Here is a 15833-nt window from a genome sequence, read left to right as displayed (position 1 = left end):
CGAAAAATTATTGCATTTGCTTGAATATGTGGAACATAATAGATCCTAACATTTGTTTGGTTAATAGACAAGAAATGATTTACGTGCATGAGGAAAGAATCATATCCACCTAAAAAGTTGTTATTGACAAAAACATAACAAGTCATAGTTGAAAAACGTAGTACAAAAAAGACTTGTGAATTAAGCATAAACGAAATAATCTTGAATTTGATAGGGCACTCAGTGGGTGCAACAACTCCCACATAGATTTGAACTAAGTTTTTCCTTATATTCTTGACCCTCGAAACCTAATCAAACCTAAGAGAAAACCACCCTACATATTGTCTATAAAAGAAGCCTTTTTCATCATATTTTCACAAGCAGACATTCGATCTCTCCTTCGGAAAAAAACCAAGTAAAAATGGCAGTCTTGAGAAAATCTAGCTATCCATTTTGCTCTTTTCTTTTCTTGTTAGGCTTATTCCTCCTCTTTACGGGCGAAATGCCGGTAACAATGGCGAAAGTGCACTCCCATGATTTTCTTGTAAGTTAATTATGTTGCTTCTATTGATGTTTTCTCTTCTTGTAAATTATAAGATGGCTTTCTTGATTTGGTGAAACAGGTGCAAGCGACACCGGTGAATAGGCTGTGCAAAACACGCAGCACGATTACGGTGAATGGGATGTATCCAGGGCCAACGTTGGAAGTGAACAATGGTGACACTCTAGAAGTAAAAGTTACTAACAAAGCTCGTTACAACGTCACGATTCACTGGTAAATGCATGCATGCATGCATTGCATGCGAGTTCACTCGCAAAGCCTTTTACGAGTATAAACCCGAATAAGATCCTGATCCAAATCTAACGAATGCAAATAATGATCAGTGGTTAATCAACCAACTTTTTTTTGTAAAGTTGATCATTAATTTTATTCGGTTTTGTGAATTTTGCGTAGGCATGGAGTAAGGCAAATAAGAACTGGATGGGCAGATGGACCAGAATTTGTGACTCAATGCCCTATTAGGCCAGGAGGGAGTTATACTTACCGATTTACAATCCAAGGACAAGAAGGAACACTTTGGTGGCATGCACATAGCTCATGGCTAAGAGCTACAGTTTATGGAGCTCTGATCATCCGGCCCAAGGAAGGGGATTCGTATCCGTTCGCTAAGCCGACGAGAGAAACTCCCCTTCTTCTTGGTAAAAAAAAAAAACTATGAGTTTCTAGGCATTTTTTTCTCTAATACAACATAAAAGGCATTCAGTTTGTTACAGAGAGTCGCCATTTTTTATCAGGTGAATGGTGGGATGCGAACCCTATCAATGTTGTTAGACAAGCCCAACGAACAGGAGGCGCCCCCAATATTTCCGACGCTTACACCATTAACGGCCAACCTGGTGATCTTTACAATTGCTCCAGCAAAGGTAGGCTGGGTTTGACGAATCTTCACTTCTGAAAATTGCAAATCTTGATTTAAACCTATTGTTGGATGAGAAACCAAAAATATTTTGTTCCAACTTTGATGCAGATACAACCATAGTTCCTATAAATACAGGGGAGACTAATCTTCTCAGGGTCATTAACGCTGCACTCAATCAAGAACTTTTCTTCCAAGTTGCGAATCACAAGCTCACCGTTGTTGGAGCTGACGCCTCCTATGTCAAACCCTTTACAACCTCTGTTCTCATGCTCGGACCGGGGCAGACCTGTGACGTCCTAATCACTGCGGATCAGCCACCTGTCAAGTACTACATGGCAGCACGTGCTTATGTCAGTGCTCAAGGCGCACCATTTGATAATACCACCACAACAGCCATTCTTGAATACAAATCCGCCGCCTGCTCAGCTAAATGTGTCTCAGTCAAGCCAGTCATGCCGAATCTACCGGCTTTTAATGATACAGCTACCGTTACAGCTTTCACGACCAGCTTCAGAAGCCGGGGAAAAGTATTTGTGCCCACTAAAATTGATCATAATCTTTTCTTTACTGTTGGATTAGGACTCAACAATTGCCCACCTGGTGCCAGCAACAGCAGCTGCCAAGGCCCAAACGGAACCCGTTTTACTGCTAGCATGAACAACCATTCATTTGTGCTACCATCCAACTTTTCCTTGCTGCAAGCACATCAGCAGGGCATACCTGGAGTTTTCACAACAGATTTCCCAGCAAATCCACCAGTACAATTCGATTATACCGGAAACGTAAGCCGATCACTGTGGCAACCAGTTTCAGGGACTAGACTGTACAGATTAAAATATGGCGAAACAGTACAAATAGTTTTGCAGGGAACAAGCATCTTCACGGCTGAAAACCACCCAATTCATCTTCACGGTTACGACTTCTTTATAATTGCTGAAGGATTTGGAAATTTCAATCCAAGCAGAGATACATCCAACTTCAACCTTGTAGATCCTCCTCTTAGAAACACAGCACCCGTGCCTGTAGGCGGATGGACTGTGATCAGATTCGTCGCTGACAATCCAGGTCAGTGCAAAAATTCGACATAAGAAAAGGTGTTCTTATTTGCACCCACATATATTACTAACAAACAAAGTTTTAACATAAACAGGGGTCTGGTTGATGCATTGTCACTTGGATGTCCATATCACCTGGGGCTTAGCAATGGCTTTTCTCGTGGAAAACGGCGTCGGCGAACTGCAATCTATAGAGCATCCTCCGGAGGACCTCCCCGTATGTTAGTGATACCAAACACTATCATACATGGCAAATTCTGTTTTTTGCACACAAGTTCCTTTGTTTCTTCCCCTTGTAGACTTAGTGATTTAAATTGAGGGCAACAAAGAAGGCGCAAGATTTCCATGTAAAGCGCCACGATTTATTATCCTGTCCTCTATTCTTCTTTGCTTTCAATATTGTTATTGTTTCTCAGTGAGCAATGATTCAATTCATCGTTTTGGATTCAAGAAATACTTGTCATCTTATATACCCACGAATCCCCACCGATATCCAACTAGTACGACTGAAATTCAACTCCAAATATCTTTGGCCCAGACCCACGCAAGCTTGTGAGCTCTTATAACAACTATAACTTGTTATACATTGTTACTCATTAGACATCTTTTTCTAACTCATTTGGGATATGGACATCACAATATCCAGTAGTTAAGCCGCGATGAAAGAAAGATATCACTCACATTATCCTCGATAATAAGATGTGAACAAAGGACTTGCCTAGGGCTGGTTCGGTACTGTATACCGATTTTTTTCAAAAAAACCGTATACCGTACCGAAAATTTCGGTACCGGAAAAACAGATACCGTTATTGTGCCGAAATTTCAGTATACCGAAATGTCGGTATACCGAAATTTCGGCATGATATATAATTCATACCGTTCTTACCAATACATTCGGTATACCGATTTTTTGATACGGTATCGGTAAATACCGACCATACCGAAATTATTTTAAAAAAAACTCTTAAATATAAACTTACTATAAAGCAAACGAATATCCAAGACCAGAAATTATAATATGAAACAATCATATGACTCAATGTAGGTATCTTGTAGGAGATAAATGATGAGTAAGAAGTATTAAATCTAGGATCAAAGAACCATTAACATTGAGCAGTAATGAGGAAGAAGACATCACCACCCCCTGGAGACTGGAGCTACATTGTAGTTACCAAAAAGCATTTCAAATTAACATGATTTCTTCTGTTCTTCTGGTCGAACAATTACATACCATAAACAAACAGTATTACACTAAGATTACCATTGGAGACTAAAATACCCTCGGACTATTTGTTTCATGCCATACTACTTTCAAATGAGAAGTACCCGAGGTTTCAAAAAAATGATTATAGCTTGGACTCCGTGGCAAGATTCCTACAAATAACATAAGAAAATACAAACAAGTTAAATTTAGTTTCTTTTGATCTCCATTTCTACACATAGCCAAAGGAAAATATGCACCAACTCCAAAGATTTTTTTCTTGTGCGTACATATGCTACGCTGAAGCGTCATAAAGACTATTTAGTAAAAGAAATTCACAAAAAAGTCGGTGCCAAGGAAATTGGATAATTGAAATTTGAAATGATAGATTATTCCACTGAAATTTGTATAGGATGATCGATGTTAGTACTAGCATTATTCGACTAAAATAAAATTATTTTTTTCTGCACCGTAACACATTCAACTAAAGTAGTTATATCTAAACCACAGCCAACATAAATCCATCGTTTTCAAACAAAAGTCCAAAATCTAAAAACCAATACAAATTTGTGTCTCAGTACAACATTTTTGTTGAAATTCAAACATCTCAAAAGACTTTCAAAAGTTCAAAACTAAATTAACTTATAAATATAGTCTTACTCTTTAAGTTAGACCAAAGTGGAGGCAGAAGATGGAATGTTGGCACGGTCTTGAGTGGCATTTGCAGCTGCAAAAAGCATTATAATTCATGTTAGATTAATAATGACAAATATGATATGACTTTAAACTTAATTAAATAGAAAAACTCTCACTCTTTTCAATTTTTTCAATTTCCTTATATAATTCAAGGTCATCATCCGTTGGATCTTTCCAAAAACTGAACTCCTCTGTTTTTAGCCAATGATTGGTGCACACCAATGCCTCTACCATTTTAGGACTCAAACTGCTCCTAAAAGGATCCACAACTCTTTTGCCCAAGCTAAAAGCAGACTCACTAGCAACGGTTGAGCATGGAATTGCAAAAACATCCTTGGCAATAAGTGAAAGGATGGGGTATCTAGTTTCACTTGCTCTCCACCACTCCAAAAGATTGAAAGATTGATTAGATCGTTTTTCAATCTCATCGGCTAGGTACTTATCCACTTCATTGGATATCTCTTGAAGTTGTTCTTCTTCGTTCTGTGCTTCCACATCATCAAACAATTCATCACAAAGACCACCACCACCACCACTAACATCACCATATGCACCATCACACTCTATTTGCATACTTTGATTCTCAACATTCAATACATCATGTATTCCCTTGAACTCAATCCACAAAGCTACCAAGTTTTGTTTGACTTTATCAACGAACTCTTGGATCCTTGTAGGAGTGCCTCCTAGTTTTTTTATGCTGACTTTGATCATTTGAAGTTTGTTCCTCGGGTCCAAAACATTTCCAATAAATATCAAAGGGTTCAAATCATCCAAATTCCCCCAATACTTGTCAAACTTTAACTTCATTGCACATGCTACCTTTTTAAGAGTTTGATCTGAATCATCACTTTTCTTTCTCTCAATCTCAACTTTTAGTGCAATCATCGATTGATAAATCATTTGAGAAGTAGGACTTTTAGATGCACTTAGCTCCAAAGTGGCATCATAAAATTTTTTTAGAAAGTGTACGAAAGCCTTTGCATTCTCCCAATCATCAGTATTTGGAGGCCCTACTCTTTCTTTACCATTTTCATCTTTTTCATAAAAATAATTCATAAAAGGGAACCATTCTTCGGTCATTCTTTCGAACACCCTTCTATACTTTAATGCAACTTCAAGCATTTTATAAGTTGCATTCCACCTTGTTTTGACATCCATTGGGACTGTGGATGTACTAGAAAACTTGGCTAGCACGGAAAACTCCCTAAATTTATTCAACCTTGATGGTGAAGAATGAATAAAAACAACTGCATTTCTTATAGCTTTAATTGAAGCATTAAGCTCTTTCAAGCCATCCTTAACAATCAAGTTAAGTATATGACAAGCACATCTCAAATGCAAGTATTTTCCTTCAAACAACAATGAATTTTCACTTTTCATTCTTCTTTTCAAGTAATCAATTGCAGTGTTATTAGAGGAAGCATTGTCGACTACGATTGAAAAGACTTTTTCTATCCCCCACACTCTCAAACAAACCTCAATCATCTTGCCAATTTCTTCCCCGGCATGACTAGTGATTGTTGTGAAGTTAATTATTCTTTTATGTAGCTTCCAATCACAATCCAAAAAATGAGCTGTCACTACCATGTAATTTATGTTTTGAACGGATGTCCAAGTATCGGTTGTGACACTTACCCTTTGGCCTCTGATCGCACTTTGTATCTTGGCTTTCTCAACTAAGAATAGATCATAAACCATACTTGCAACTTTCTTTCGATCAGGAATTCTAAATCTCGGTTGTAATTCATGCAATAATTCTACAAACCCATTCCCTTCGACAGCCCTAAAAGACACTTCATCAACAATCACATACCTTGCCAATTTCAGCTCACATCTTTTCTGATTATATGCATGAGGAACCAAGGCATTTCCTTGCCCCATAGTCTCATTTGTCAAAATAGTTTGGCTTTTATCATCTGTACTCGCTTCGTAGAGAGGACTCGATTTACACCTCTTTACTAAGTGGTTTTTTAACCCACTAGTACTCCCATAAACTGTTGGGATCTCAACTTTGCAATATTTGCATATCCCTATTTGTTGTATGCTCTCATTAGCCAACTTTCTTGTACTCTTTTCACAATGCTCCCAAAATATACTCCTGGACTGCTTAGGAGCTATAGGAGGTTTTTCTGTCGAAGAGTTTCTTAATCGTTTTCGAGCTGTAGACTCTTGTGTTTCAGATTCTATTGCACTTGATGTTTGGGACGGACTTGGAAGAGGCATATTAAACTCCATCCTGAAAAAAAAAATAAAATTTGAACACTTTTTCGACATATTTAAAACTTTGAATAATGAGCTTTTTAGTTAATAAATGATAGAATAATATACATAAGGATTGGGTATAAAGATGATATTATGGTATATTTACTAAAATTTTAAAAGTATTAATACAAGTTATAGAAAATTTGGAATAATGCAGCTTTATTCTTATATAATGGAGAAATTATTTTGGAGATACCGAAATAACAAAATAGGTGAGGCAGCGTAGAGTTTTCTCATCAAAACATAAAATCTCCACAGTTTAGTAACAGCAACATAAAATATTTTTGACATGAAACAAATTATCTATCATCACAAGAGCTACATTTTGGTCACAAAACATGGGAAATATTCTTTCGTTTCAACTAAAGAAAAATTTTCCCATGATTAATACACTAAATATTCTTTAGTTTCAACTAAGAAAAATTTTATACATGATCTGTACATCTGTCCCCTAAACTATATAAATCGGCAGCTCCAAATAGTCCAATCTCCTATCAAGTAAATCAAGAAATAGTCAAAATAAAAAGGGATTTACCTCTCACAATCATCGATTTTTCGTTTCTTTGTGTAGATTTTCCGTTGACTTCGATTCAAAAGTAAGGCTTAGGGTTTTTTTCTTCAGAACGAGGCTTTGTGTTTTCTTTTTCGAGATGATGAAGATGAAATAAGAGTGGGTGGGTTTTCTTGTCGGGTTGGTTCTTTCACTAATTGACTATTGGGTTCAGCCCATTATCAAATTTAAAACAAGCCTAACACATAATAAAATTACAATTGAAAGTTTTGCCCAAATAATTTTATCATAATAATTTAAAAAATTAAAAAAAAAAATATCGATACCGATACCGAAAAAATTTTCGGTATCCCGTTAATATCGGTAAATGCGGTATATTTCAATACGATATGTGCGGTATACCGAAATTTCGGTATTTTTTCCCAGCCCTAGACTTGCCACAAGCTAATATTTGCCTTACATTCAATGCCAAAGAAGTGTATTTTCAAGCTCTTGAAACCTGAGACACTATGAAATCTCAGGGCCTCTGATGCAGCACAAGTTTAATAGTTTCCATATTATTAATTCATCAGGCTGCAGGCTTGATCAAATTCCCGGTTCGATGAAAATAATACTCGAAATGGAACTTACCGCACGGAAGATTTTGGAATTTTCTCAATCAACTTAAAGATCCACCACCCCCTCAATAGCTACACAAAACTCAAACATATTAGGATTTCAATCAATTCATGAGCAAGATTAACATAAGGCTAAAAAACTGCCGTTGCAAAATCAAGAAGAAAAAGGTTGTCCTGTACTGCATTCTTTGAAATTATGAGTCAATATCGTGGACTTCAATTCAAGAGGAAAAGCGTAAAAAACGATTACACAACAGAACATGCCTGCATATTTTAATTTCTAAATTAATTACTGTGTTTAAGTTTTGTTCGTGAGTTTAATTTGTTGTCAAGTTATTTGTAGTTGCATTTGAATTCCGGAAATAGAAAATGACAAAATCCAGATGAATTTCTATCAATTTTGGCTTTCTTTGATTTTTTTTCCTTGTGCCTATATATATTATGAGTTTTGTTTGTTTTGGGCTCCATATATCTTTGTGTCGTAAAAGTCACGTATCTTCATATATTATATCATCCGCTTCGAGTTTACCATCAAGTCTATAGAGCTCTCACCTCTTTCGTTTAAGTATCCGACATGACTCGATCTTGACCATTGCTCTGATATCAAATATTGTGTCATGAAAGTCACATATCTCCATAATAGTACTAGTACATCGACGCACGCAACAATATTTTTTATAATTCATTTGGTTTATATTTAAATGAAGATCAAAATGTAATTATAAGAAATAATGAGGAGCTACATTGTAATTTTGATATATGAATTAAAAAAATAAATAGAAAAAAGAAATGAATAAAAAAACACAAGTACAAATTGAACCTAAAACTTCTTGTCTAAGATACAGATACTTTGTCCGTTGAATTACATGAGACTTAATTAATGTTTTAACACTTTAGTAATATATATAATTAGTAAAACAAATCATGACACCAAAAGTTAGATACTCTAAAGGTCTCATACTTAAATCTTAATAATATAGTATAGAAGTATAGATGATATTGTCTACTTTAAGCCTAAACTCTTATGGATTTTCTTTTAGTCTTTATACAAAATACATCGTACCAATGCAGATATCATTTCATCTTATTAAATCATTGTCTTTATTTTGATTTTCAACTTGGACTTTGGTTGCATTTGAAATAAATCATATTGTACTAGAATTCAAGAAAAATAATATTTTTTAAAAAATTTATATAGTACAACTTCAAATTATATTTTTTAAAATAACAAATCCAACACAATCAAATTAAATAGCTAGTCATTATTTTGTAGAAAATTTTCATCAAGTTTTTTTTTTTTTTCCCTCATCAAACATGGTGGCATAAGCTAGATAAATCTCTCACGTATGATAATTATATACACATCGGGTTTTTGTTCTCAAAAATAGGTTTTGATACTAAAACATAGACTTATTTGCTTTTGTTCTATTTCAAACACAACAACACTTGACATGTTAAAATGTTATTTTCCTTACATACTATAACATAGACTTATTTGCTTTTGTTCTATTTCAAACACAACAACACGTGACATGGTAAAATGTTATTTTCCTTACAAACCACGTATCATGCAACAAGACACACATGACATGAGTATTATACGCAGGAAATATATATAATACATTGAGTGAATCCACCTTCGATTCACACTCCACGTTTGCTACATATTATTACCACTTCACGTGAATTGGCATATCAATCCCATTAAAATCATAACTTCCCGAATAAAATCGATTATTTTGATTTCATAACTCTAATTTTTATAATAAAAAAATTAAACATATGGTGGCTCTCTTACCACATGTAAACTTCATTTTACAGTTAATGATTATCATACCAACACGTATGTAGCCAAAATATTAAAATAGGACTGAAAAAAATTCGAAAATTTAATATATGATATTGTAAGAAATAAATTTCTTTAATTTCGAAATTCGAACCACGTCAAGTCGATAAGATCGATTATCCAAATTAATTGGTAACCTACCTCCCGTATGAAAGTTACTAAGTTATCATTATCAATTTTTTTACGGGACACTCACTTTTCATAATTTTGGAATAAATGATATAACATATGTTAGTACATATTTTGTGATATCTCTTATCTCACATCTTAAAAATTAAAGATTTAAAATGAGTTTACAATGGGCTTACAATGGACTTCTATAGCAACTTGGGTTAATCATTCTCGTAAAGCGAGGACGAATACGAAGTAGATACTATAGGGACCCATTGTGTGCAGTCACGCAGATGCGGACCCGGGCTCGAGGCGTGACATACTTTGCCGATGAACGTGGTATATTCTATCACATTTTGTCGGCACGAATGATGAACTAATATGAGAAAATTTCACGAGTCAATTTTGTGACGTATGTATTTTATTTCGATCACCCATAAAAATATTACTTTTTATGTTAAAAGTATGACTCTTTGTTGTAAATATGGACATAATTGATCCGTTTCATCTACTATTTATTTATAATATATATATCTTATATTTATTAGAAAGAGCTCATCTTTTGGATCGTGGACCAATGCTCGACCCATACCCTTGCACATAATATGTAACCCTTAGGTGGTAGATGAACAGGCACCAGGTGTGGATTCTGTAGCCAACATTTTTATTCGGTAATGCCTTACCTTTTGCTTATTTAAATGTCCTATATTACCTAAGATAAAATAATAATAATAAACAAGTAAATATGTGTAGAATATAATTTCCAAATTTGGGAAATTACACCAAGTGTACGTAACTGGGATCAATTAGACACGACCAAAATAAAAATATATACAATTTAGGTTACGTAAATGGGTCGCACGTTTTGTCGATTATATTATATATACATACAGAATGAGTACATGTGTATTGTATGAATATATTACAGTTAATTTGTCAAAAAAGTATTAACCAGTTATAACTATTTTAGAAATAAAAACTCAAACATGTATATCTGATTATAATTATAATTAGTTTTAGATTCATATTTAAAATAAAAGTAAAAATGCAATATTTTTCCATTAATCGGGTCGAAGTAGAAATATGTCTCATAAAAATGATCAATAAGACGATCTCACATCAACAAAAGTCCATTTTATTTAAATTTTTTACCAAATAATAAGTCAAAAGATATTGAAGCTCATGAGATAAATGTAGATAACATGATACTAAACCCAATAAATAATAGGGGCATGTATCTATTACTATTTATTAAGTTTCCTATTAATATAATCAAAAAATTTGGTGTCATGTTTTGTTTTTGTAATTAAACATATCAATAAAACGTCAAATTTTTAGTTTAAGACGCATATAACTCAGTGGATAGTATATATTTTCTGAGCTTGAAGTTCATGGTTCTATCTCTCCTGCCCTTTCTCTTTTTTCAGTTCTTTTCTCAATTCACAGTTTCACCACTCACTGTTTTTCAAAATTACAGTATGATTCTCATTTAAAAATAAATCAAATTAATTATAAAAAAATATATAAGTACACAACGCGTGTCAAATATCACTAACATCGACTATCTTCTAAATAAAAAAGTTTTCATATTAATATTTTTTTATTTAAAAAAAAAACTTATAAATTTCGAATTCTATATTTCATGCTTTGGAGGAAAGAATCGTGCATACTGAAGCCAATGCGTAAACCTCTCGTCAACGCGTATATGCAGATGGTCAAAGTTACCCTTTATAGATATGTATGCCCAAAATGAGTACACGTCATGGCTTGCCATTACCAACAATCCCGGCACGGACAGATTTACCACATACCTTGCGTGGCCGGATTCTCGACACGTGGCTTACATGCATTCCATCTTATTCTTTTTTTATTTTATTTTTATTTTCAAACGATAGGCACCCGCCCACGATCGATTTAGCCAGAATCTAAATATATTTAAATATCGGTTCCAAAACCATAATCAAATTAACAAGTATAATAGTTCAATTTGGTTTAAACCTAAACCATTACAAACAGAGAGCGACACCGTATTCAAGTAATTTTAACGTGGTTTGATCCAATCGATCTACTTCATGAGATCATGCTCGTCATCGAATAAATCCGCTAAGCAAACCGGTTTTATAAATATTAATTGACTTATACAATTAGAAACTTTATCTTATCTTCGGTGTTAATGTACTTGGTAAATCTTTGTTCAACGTGAACTACTTGATTTTTGAATCTGCTATCTTGAAATGCTTTTGATCACGGATCATAGTCCCGATAACTCATATTCCTCTAAGAACTATATGATTGATACGAGATAAATTACTCTCTCGCGAAGAATGTGGTATGAAACTCAATGCATACAAGTATCAAATTTACTCTAAAGATCTCTGTCTTTAACCAATTATTTGCAATATAAAATTTTCAAATCTCTCAACTCGATATTTTTTTTTCTTCAACAAAATATACTAACAAAGAAAAATACTTAGAGTAGGCCTCTTATGAGACGGTCTCACGAATCTTTATCTGTGAGAGACGGGTCAACCTACCGATATTCACAATAAAAAGTAATATTATTAGCATAAAAAGTAATACTTTTTCATGGATGACCTAAATAAGAGATCTGTCTCACAAAATATGACTCATTAGACCGTCTCACACAAGTTTTTATCAAATACTTATATAGCAATATCTCCATTTGACTTAAGAATTAATGAATTAATTCACTCAATATCATGAAGTATACAATCTAAATATAAATATAAATATAAATGTCATTAATATTTTAATTAAATTTTTATTTTTTGATAAATTTGAATCTGAAATCAAATTATATAAACTTCGATTTTAATATTTATTTATTAATTTAAAATTTTAATTTGATTTGATTATATTTTAATTTTAAAATTTTTCGATCCAACTAAACTTGACCACCTCGAAAATACGGTGGTCAAGATGCAGTAGACCAATTCTTCTCGAAGCTTCACGCGACACGTGCTCAAATCTTGGTCACAGGTTTGCCACGTCAACATCAAGGAAACAATTAAAAAATATTAATCACGAGGGTGTTATAGTAATATCGCAGCTCCTGGAAATATCTACAGAAAGTCTATAAATAAGCCATCAGCTACCTCTCAACGCTAAGATCTACTTCATTGCATACTAATCGCGGAACTATATAAACACCAGCCCATATATACAAATCAAAAGCGCAAGAAATTTGGAAGAATCGAGGAGAGGAAGCTTAATCTGACATTCTATTGAAGGAATATTTGTTGAGGACCGCGTACAGAAGAGAAGGGGAGATTTTTTTCTCGGGTGTCGCCGGAGATTGGCAAAAGGTACGTTCTTGATTTGATGTTTTCTTGTTTTCTGCGGATAATCTATGTGGGTTTGTGTTTTTCTTTTGATTTGAGCGTGTGAAGAGTCGGAACTCTTGGTCTGGATCTGGATGGTTGTTTTCTGAATGGCGTTTTAAATTCGACTGGGCGAGAGATTTGGAGGGTTTTATCGTGAATATCTTTGCTGGAGTTTATTTTACTTGTAATTTTTTTTAAAGTCCTTTGGTTTCTTGGTGATTAAGGAAAATGTTTTATACGGAATTTTGGTGGTGTGAAATTCAAGTGAAAATTCTCGTTCGGTTCCCCTTGGTGCTCACGGTTTTTTCTTTCTCTGCACGCAATATGATTTTATTAAGTAGCTGATGAATGTGTTTCTGTCATATTTTATAGTGACAACTTTCTTTTTGGTAGTTTGGGAAAAAAAGTTGTCTTTAATTTTCTGATCGTTAGTGAAACCTTGTCATTTTAGCTGATTTTAGCTGATTTCCATACCAGAAGCTCGATTTTTATATCGGTTTGTCGTTGCTTTTGCAGAGATTTAGAGATGGCTCTGTTGCATCAAGATGCAATTTTGGTTTCTCAGCCTATGAACCATTCAAGAACTCGAAAATCGAGAAGGCGAAAGGATGGAACGAAAAATGTAGCCGAAACACTCGAAAAATGGAAGGAGTATAACGTGAAACTTGATTCAACTAACAACATAGACAAGCCGAAACGGAAAGCTCCTGCCAAAGGATCCAAGAAAGGATGCATGAAAGGCAAGGGAGGTCCGGAAAATGTCCGTTGCAATTATAGGGGCGTTCGCCAGAGGACGTGGGGTAAATGGGTGGCTGAGATAAGGGAACCGCACCGGGGAAGTAGACTGTGGTTGGGCACATTTAGCTCAGGGCCCGAAGCTGCACTTGCTTATGATGAAGCTGCAAGGGCCATGTACGGGTCCGTTGCTCGGCTTAACTTCCCAAATTATGACCCATCAAGGCGGGGTGTTCAAGATTTCGCATCTGTGCCTACTATATCCGATTCTGACTCCACTCATTCTAGCATTTCCGAGGTGGGTCATAATGGGATTATGCCGAAGGTCGAAGATAGTGATGGAACGTCTCACATTGGAGACAATAAGCATCTTCAGCCACAGGAGGGTAATAAGCCGATGAGCAACGCAATGGAGGGTGTTAAGATAGAAGTAGTGGAGGAAGAAGTGGATCAAGAAGACATATGGCGGGAATTAAAGAAAGAACCTTACTACTCCATGCATAATCACGAAAATCAGCTCGATCCCCTGCCGTTTGACCAAATGTTCGACGCGGAGGAGTTGCTCATGGCACTAGGATCTGCTCCTGCAGTTGCTTCAGGTCCTCAGGTTGGAGTGCAGCATCCCAATAGTTTGCAAGCCCCTATTCCAATGGAGCTGACAAGCACTGGAATCGGTCATGGGTTGGATTTCTTGCAGCCTGGCCGACCGGAAGATGATAATCTCACGCTAGACGATCTGTTTTTCGACTTAGATCCTGACCTTGTTATCTAGATGTTCATTGAGAACCTTATTGCTGAAAGAGATGAGATGTTCTTTTATTCTTTTTCTTTTTGTTTTCGAATGGACATATCTCGTTTACAATCTAAAACGACCATATGCTGATTCTCTTCGAGTTTTAAAGATAGAGAATTGGCTGTGAGATGTATGTATGGTCTTGAGAGGAGGATTTCTATGGAGCAATCATCCTCTTGTACATTTCTTACTGTAACTTAGAAGAATGCTGATTCATGTAAATTTCCTGCTCTGCTTGCTGTAAAGTACCCTTTGGATCCTTCAAGGAATAAAGTTTGGACAATTATTTTCCGAGTTATTAACTTTTTCATCTTTCTTGCGTCGAAGAGTCCCGATAAATGATGATCCAGACGAGATTCGGCATTTTTGAACCACTAATTACAAGTTCTGTTTTGTCGAGTCTTCTGCAAAGCATAACTTCTTAATAAAAATATTGCATTTTATAATAGATTATTAATGTTTCTGAAATAGTATAACATAACACAATTTTATTTTTTGCTTGATATTCCAGGAGAATATTAGCTAATGCTCCTTAAGAAACATGATATATGATTTATCAATATTTTAAAATATCGATTAAAGCAAATTATAAACATATATTTATTGTTAATGTTATCAAATAAGCATGATCTAATAATTATCAATATATCCTTGGATAATATTGATTTGATTTTCAATTAGAAATTTATGCTTTTTGATTTCCAAAAAGCATGATTTAGATAATTGAATCATATATTTGTTTTGACGTATATACTAGAGAAACTCGTTTCAGGGTCGCTAGGATAATTATATTTGCAAATACATTCTAATAAAAAATTATTAAAACTAATATGAATGAAAAAATAAAATTATGGATTACTTATAAAAGTATATGTCAAATCTTGAATGGTTAATCTATAACATGTTTTTTTTAAAAAAAAAATACTTTAATCATTATAATCCAGTAAGAAATATAAAGTTTAGAGTAACAAAAGATGGGCCTAAAACTATTATTTATTAACTTCATTATGTTTGATCGTTTTAAATCGTGCTTTCTCACCGTGAAATTTTGATCAATTTCATTTTTAATAAATATTAATAATTTAATATTTTTTCATATATTTATTATCCATAACATGTAAAGTGTGAAATTTTAAAAAAAATCATAAATATTTTGAAAGAGAAAAGGCATGAATTTATGTAACGGTCCACCTGATTTGTTATATTGTCTGATTTGATATGTGAACTAACGACTTTAAAACGCGTCATCAAATATTGTC

At 34.3% G+C, this 15833-nt stretch overlaps 2 protein-coding genes across 2 annotated transcripts; both read left to right on the top strand.

The window, feature by feature from the left end:
• Window positions 1-338: 338 nt before the first annotated feature.
• On the top strand, window positions 339-2909 carry LOC140982228 (laccase-12-like). The gene is made up of 6 exons (XM_073448658.1): window positions 339-523; window positions 603-754; window positions 935-1179; window positions 1276-1404; window positions 1509-2465; window positions 2551-2909. Exons 1-6 carry the CDS (start codon window positions 401-403, stop codon window positions 2679-2681), a joined length of 1737 nt encoding a protein of 578 aa, XP_073304759.1. The 5' UTR covers window positions 339-400; the 3' UTR covers window positions 2682-2909.
• Window positions 2910-12836: 9927 nt separating this feature from the next.
• Window positions 12837-14872, top strand: LOC140981988 (dehydration-responsive element-binding protein 2C-like). Its single transcript, XM_073448401.1, has 2 exons — window positions 12837-13028; window positions 13563-14872. Exon 2 carries the CDS (start codon window positions 13573-13575, stop codon window positions 14551-14553), a length of 981 nt encoding a protein of 326 aa, XP_073304502.1. The 5' UTR covers window positions 12837-13028; window positions 13563-13572; the 3' UTR covers window positions 14554-14872.
• The last annotated feature ends 961 nt before the right edge of the window (window positions 14873-15833 follow it).

Source organism: Primulina huaijiensis, chromosome 8 (assembly GCF_012295235.1).
Source record: "Primulina huaijiensis isolate GDHJ02 chromosome 8, ASM1229523v2, whole genome shotgun sequence".
Classification (NCBI taxonomy): domain Eukaryota; kingdom Viridiplantae; phylum Streptophyta; class Magnoliopsida; order Lamiales; family Gesneriaceae; genus Primulina; species Primulina huaijiensis.
The sequence above is the reverse complement of the archived record's forward strand: the minus strand, read 5'-3'. Positions and strand labels throughout refer to the sequence as shown.

Excerpts from the sequence above, each read along its gene's own strand:
- LOC140982228 (XM_073448658.1), top strand. The coding sequence starts at position 401 with ATGGCAGTCTTGAGAAAATCTAGCTATCCATTTTGCTCTTTTCTTTTC. Across the intron at positions 755-934 it reads TACAACGTCACGATTCACTG|GCATGGAGTAAGGCAAATAA; the intron begins GTAAATGCATGC and ends AATTTTGCGTAG. Across the intron at positions 2,466-2,550 it reads ATTCGTCGCTGACAATCCAG|GGGTCTGGTTGATGCATTGT; the intron begins GTCAGTGCAAAA and ends TAACATAAACAG.
- LOC140981988 (XM_073448401.1), top strand. The coding sequence starts at position 13,573 with ATGGCTCTGTTGCATCAAGATGCAATTTTGGTTTCTCAGCCTATGAAC.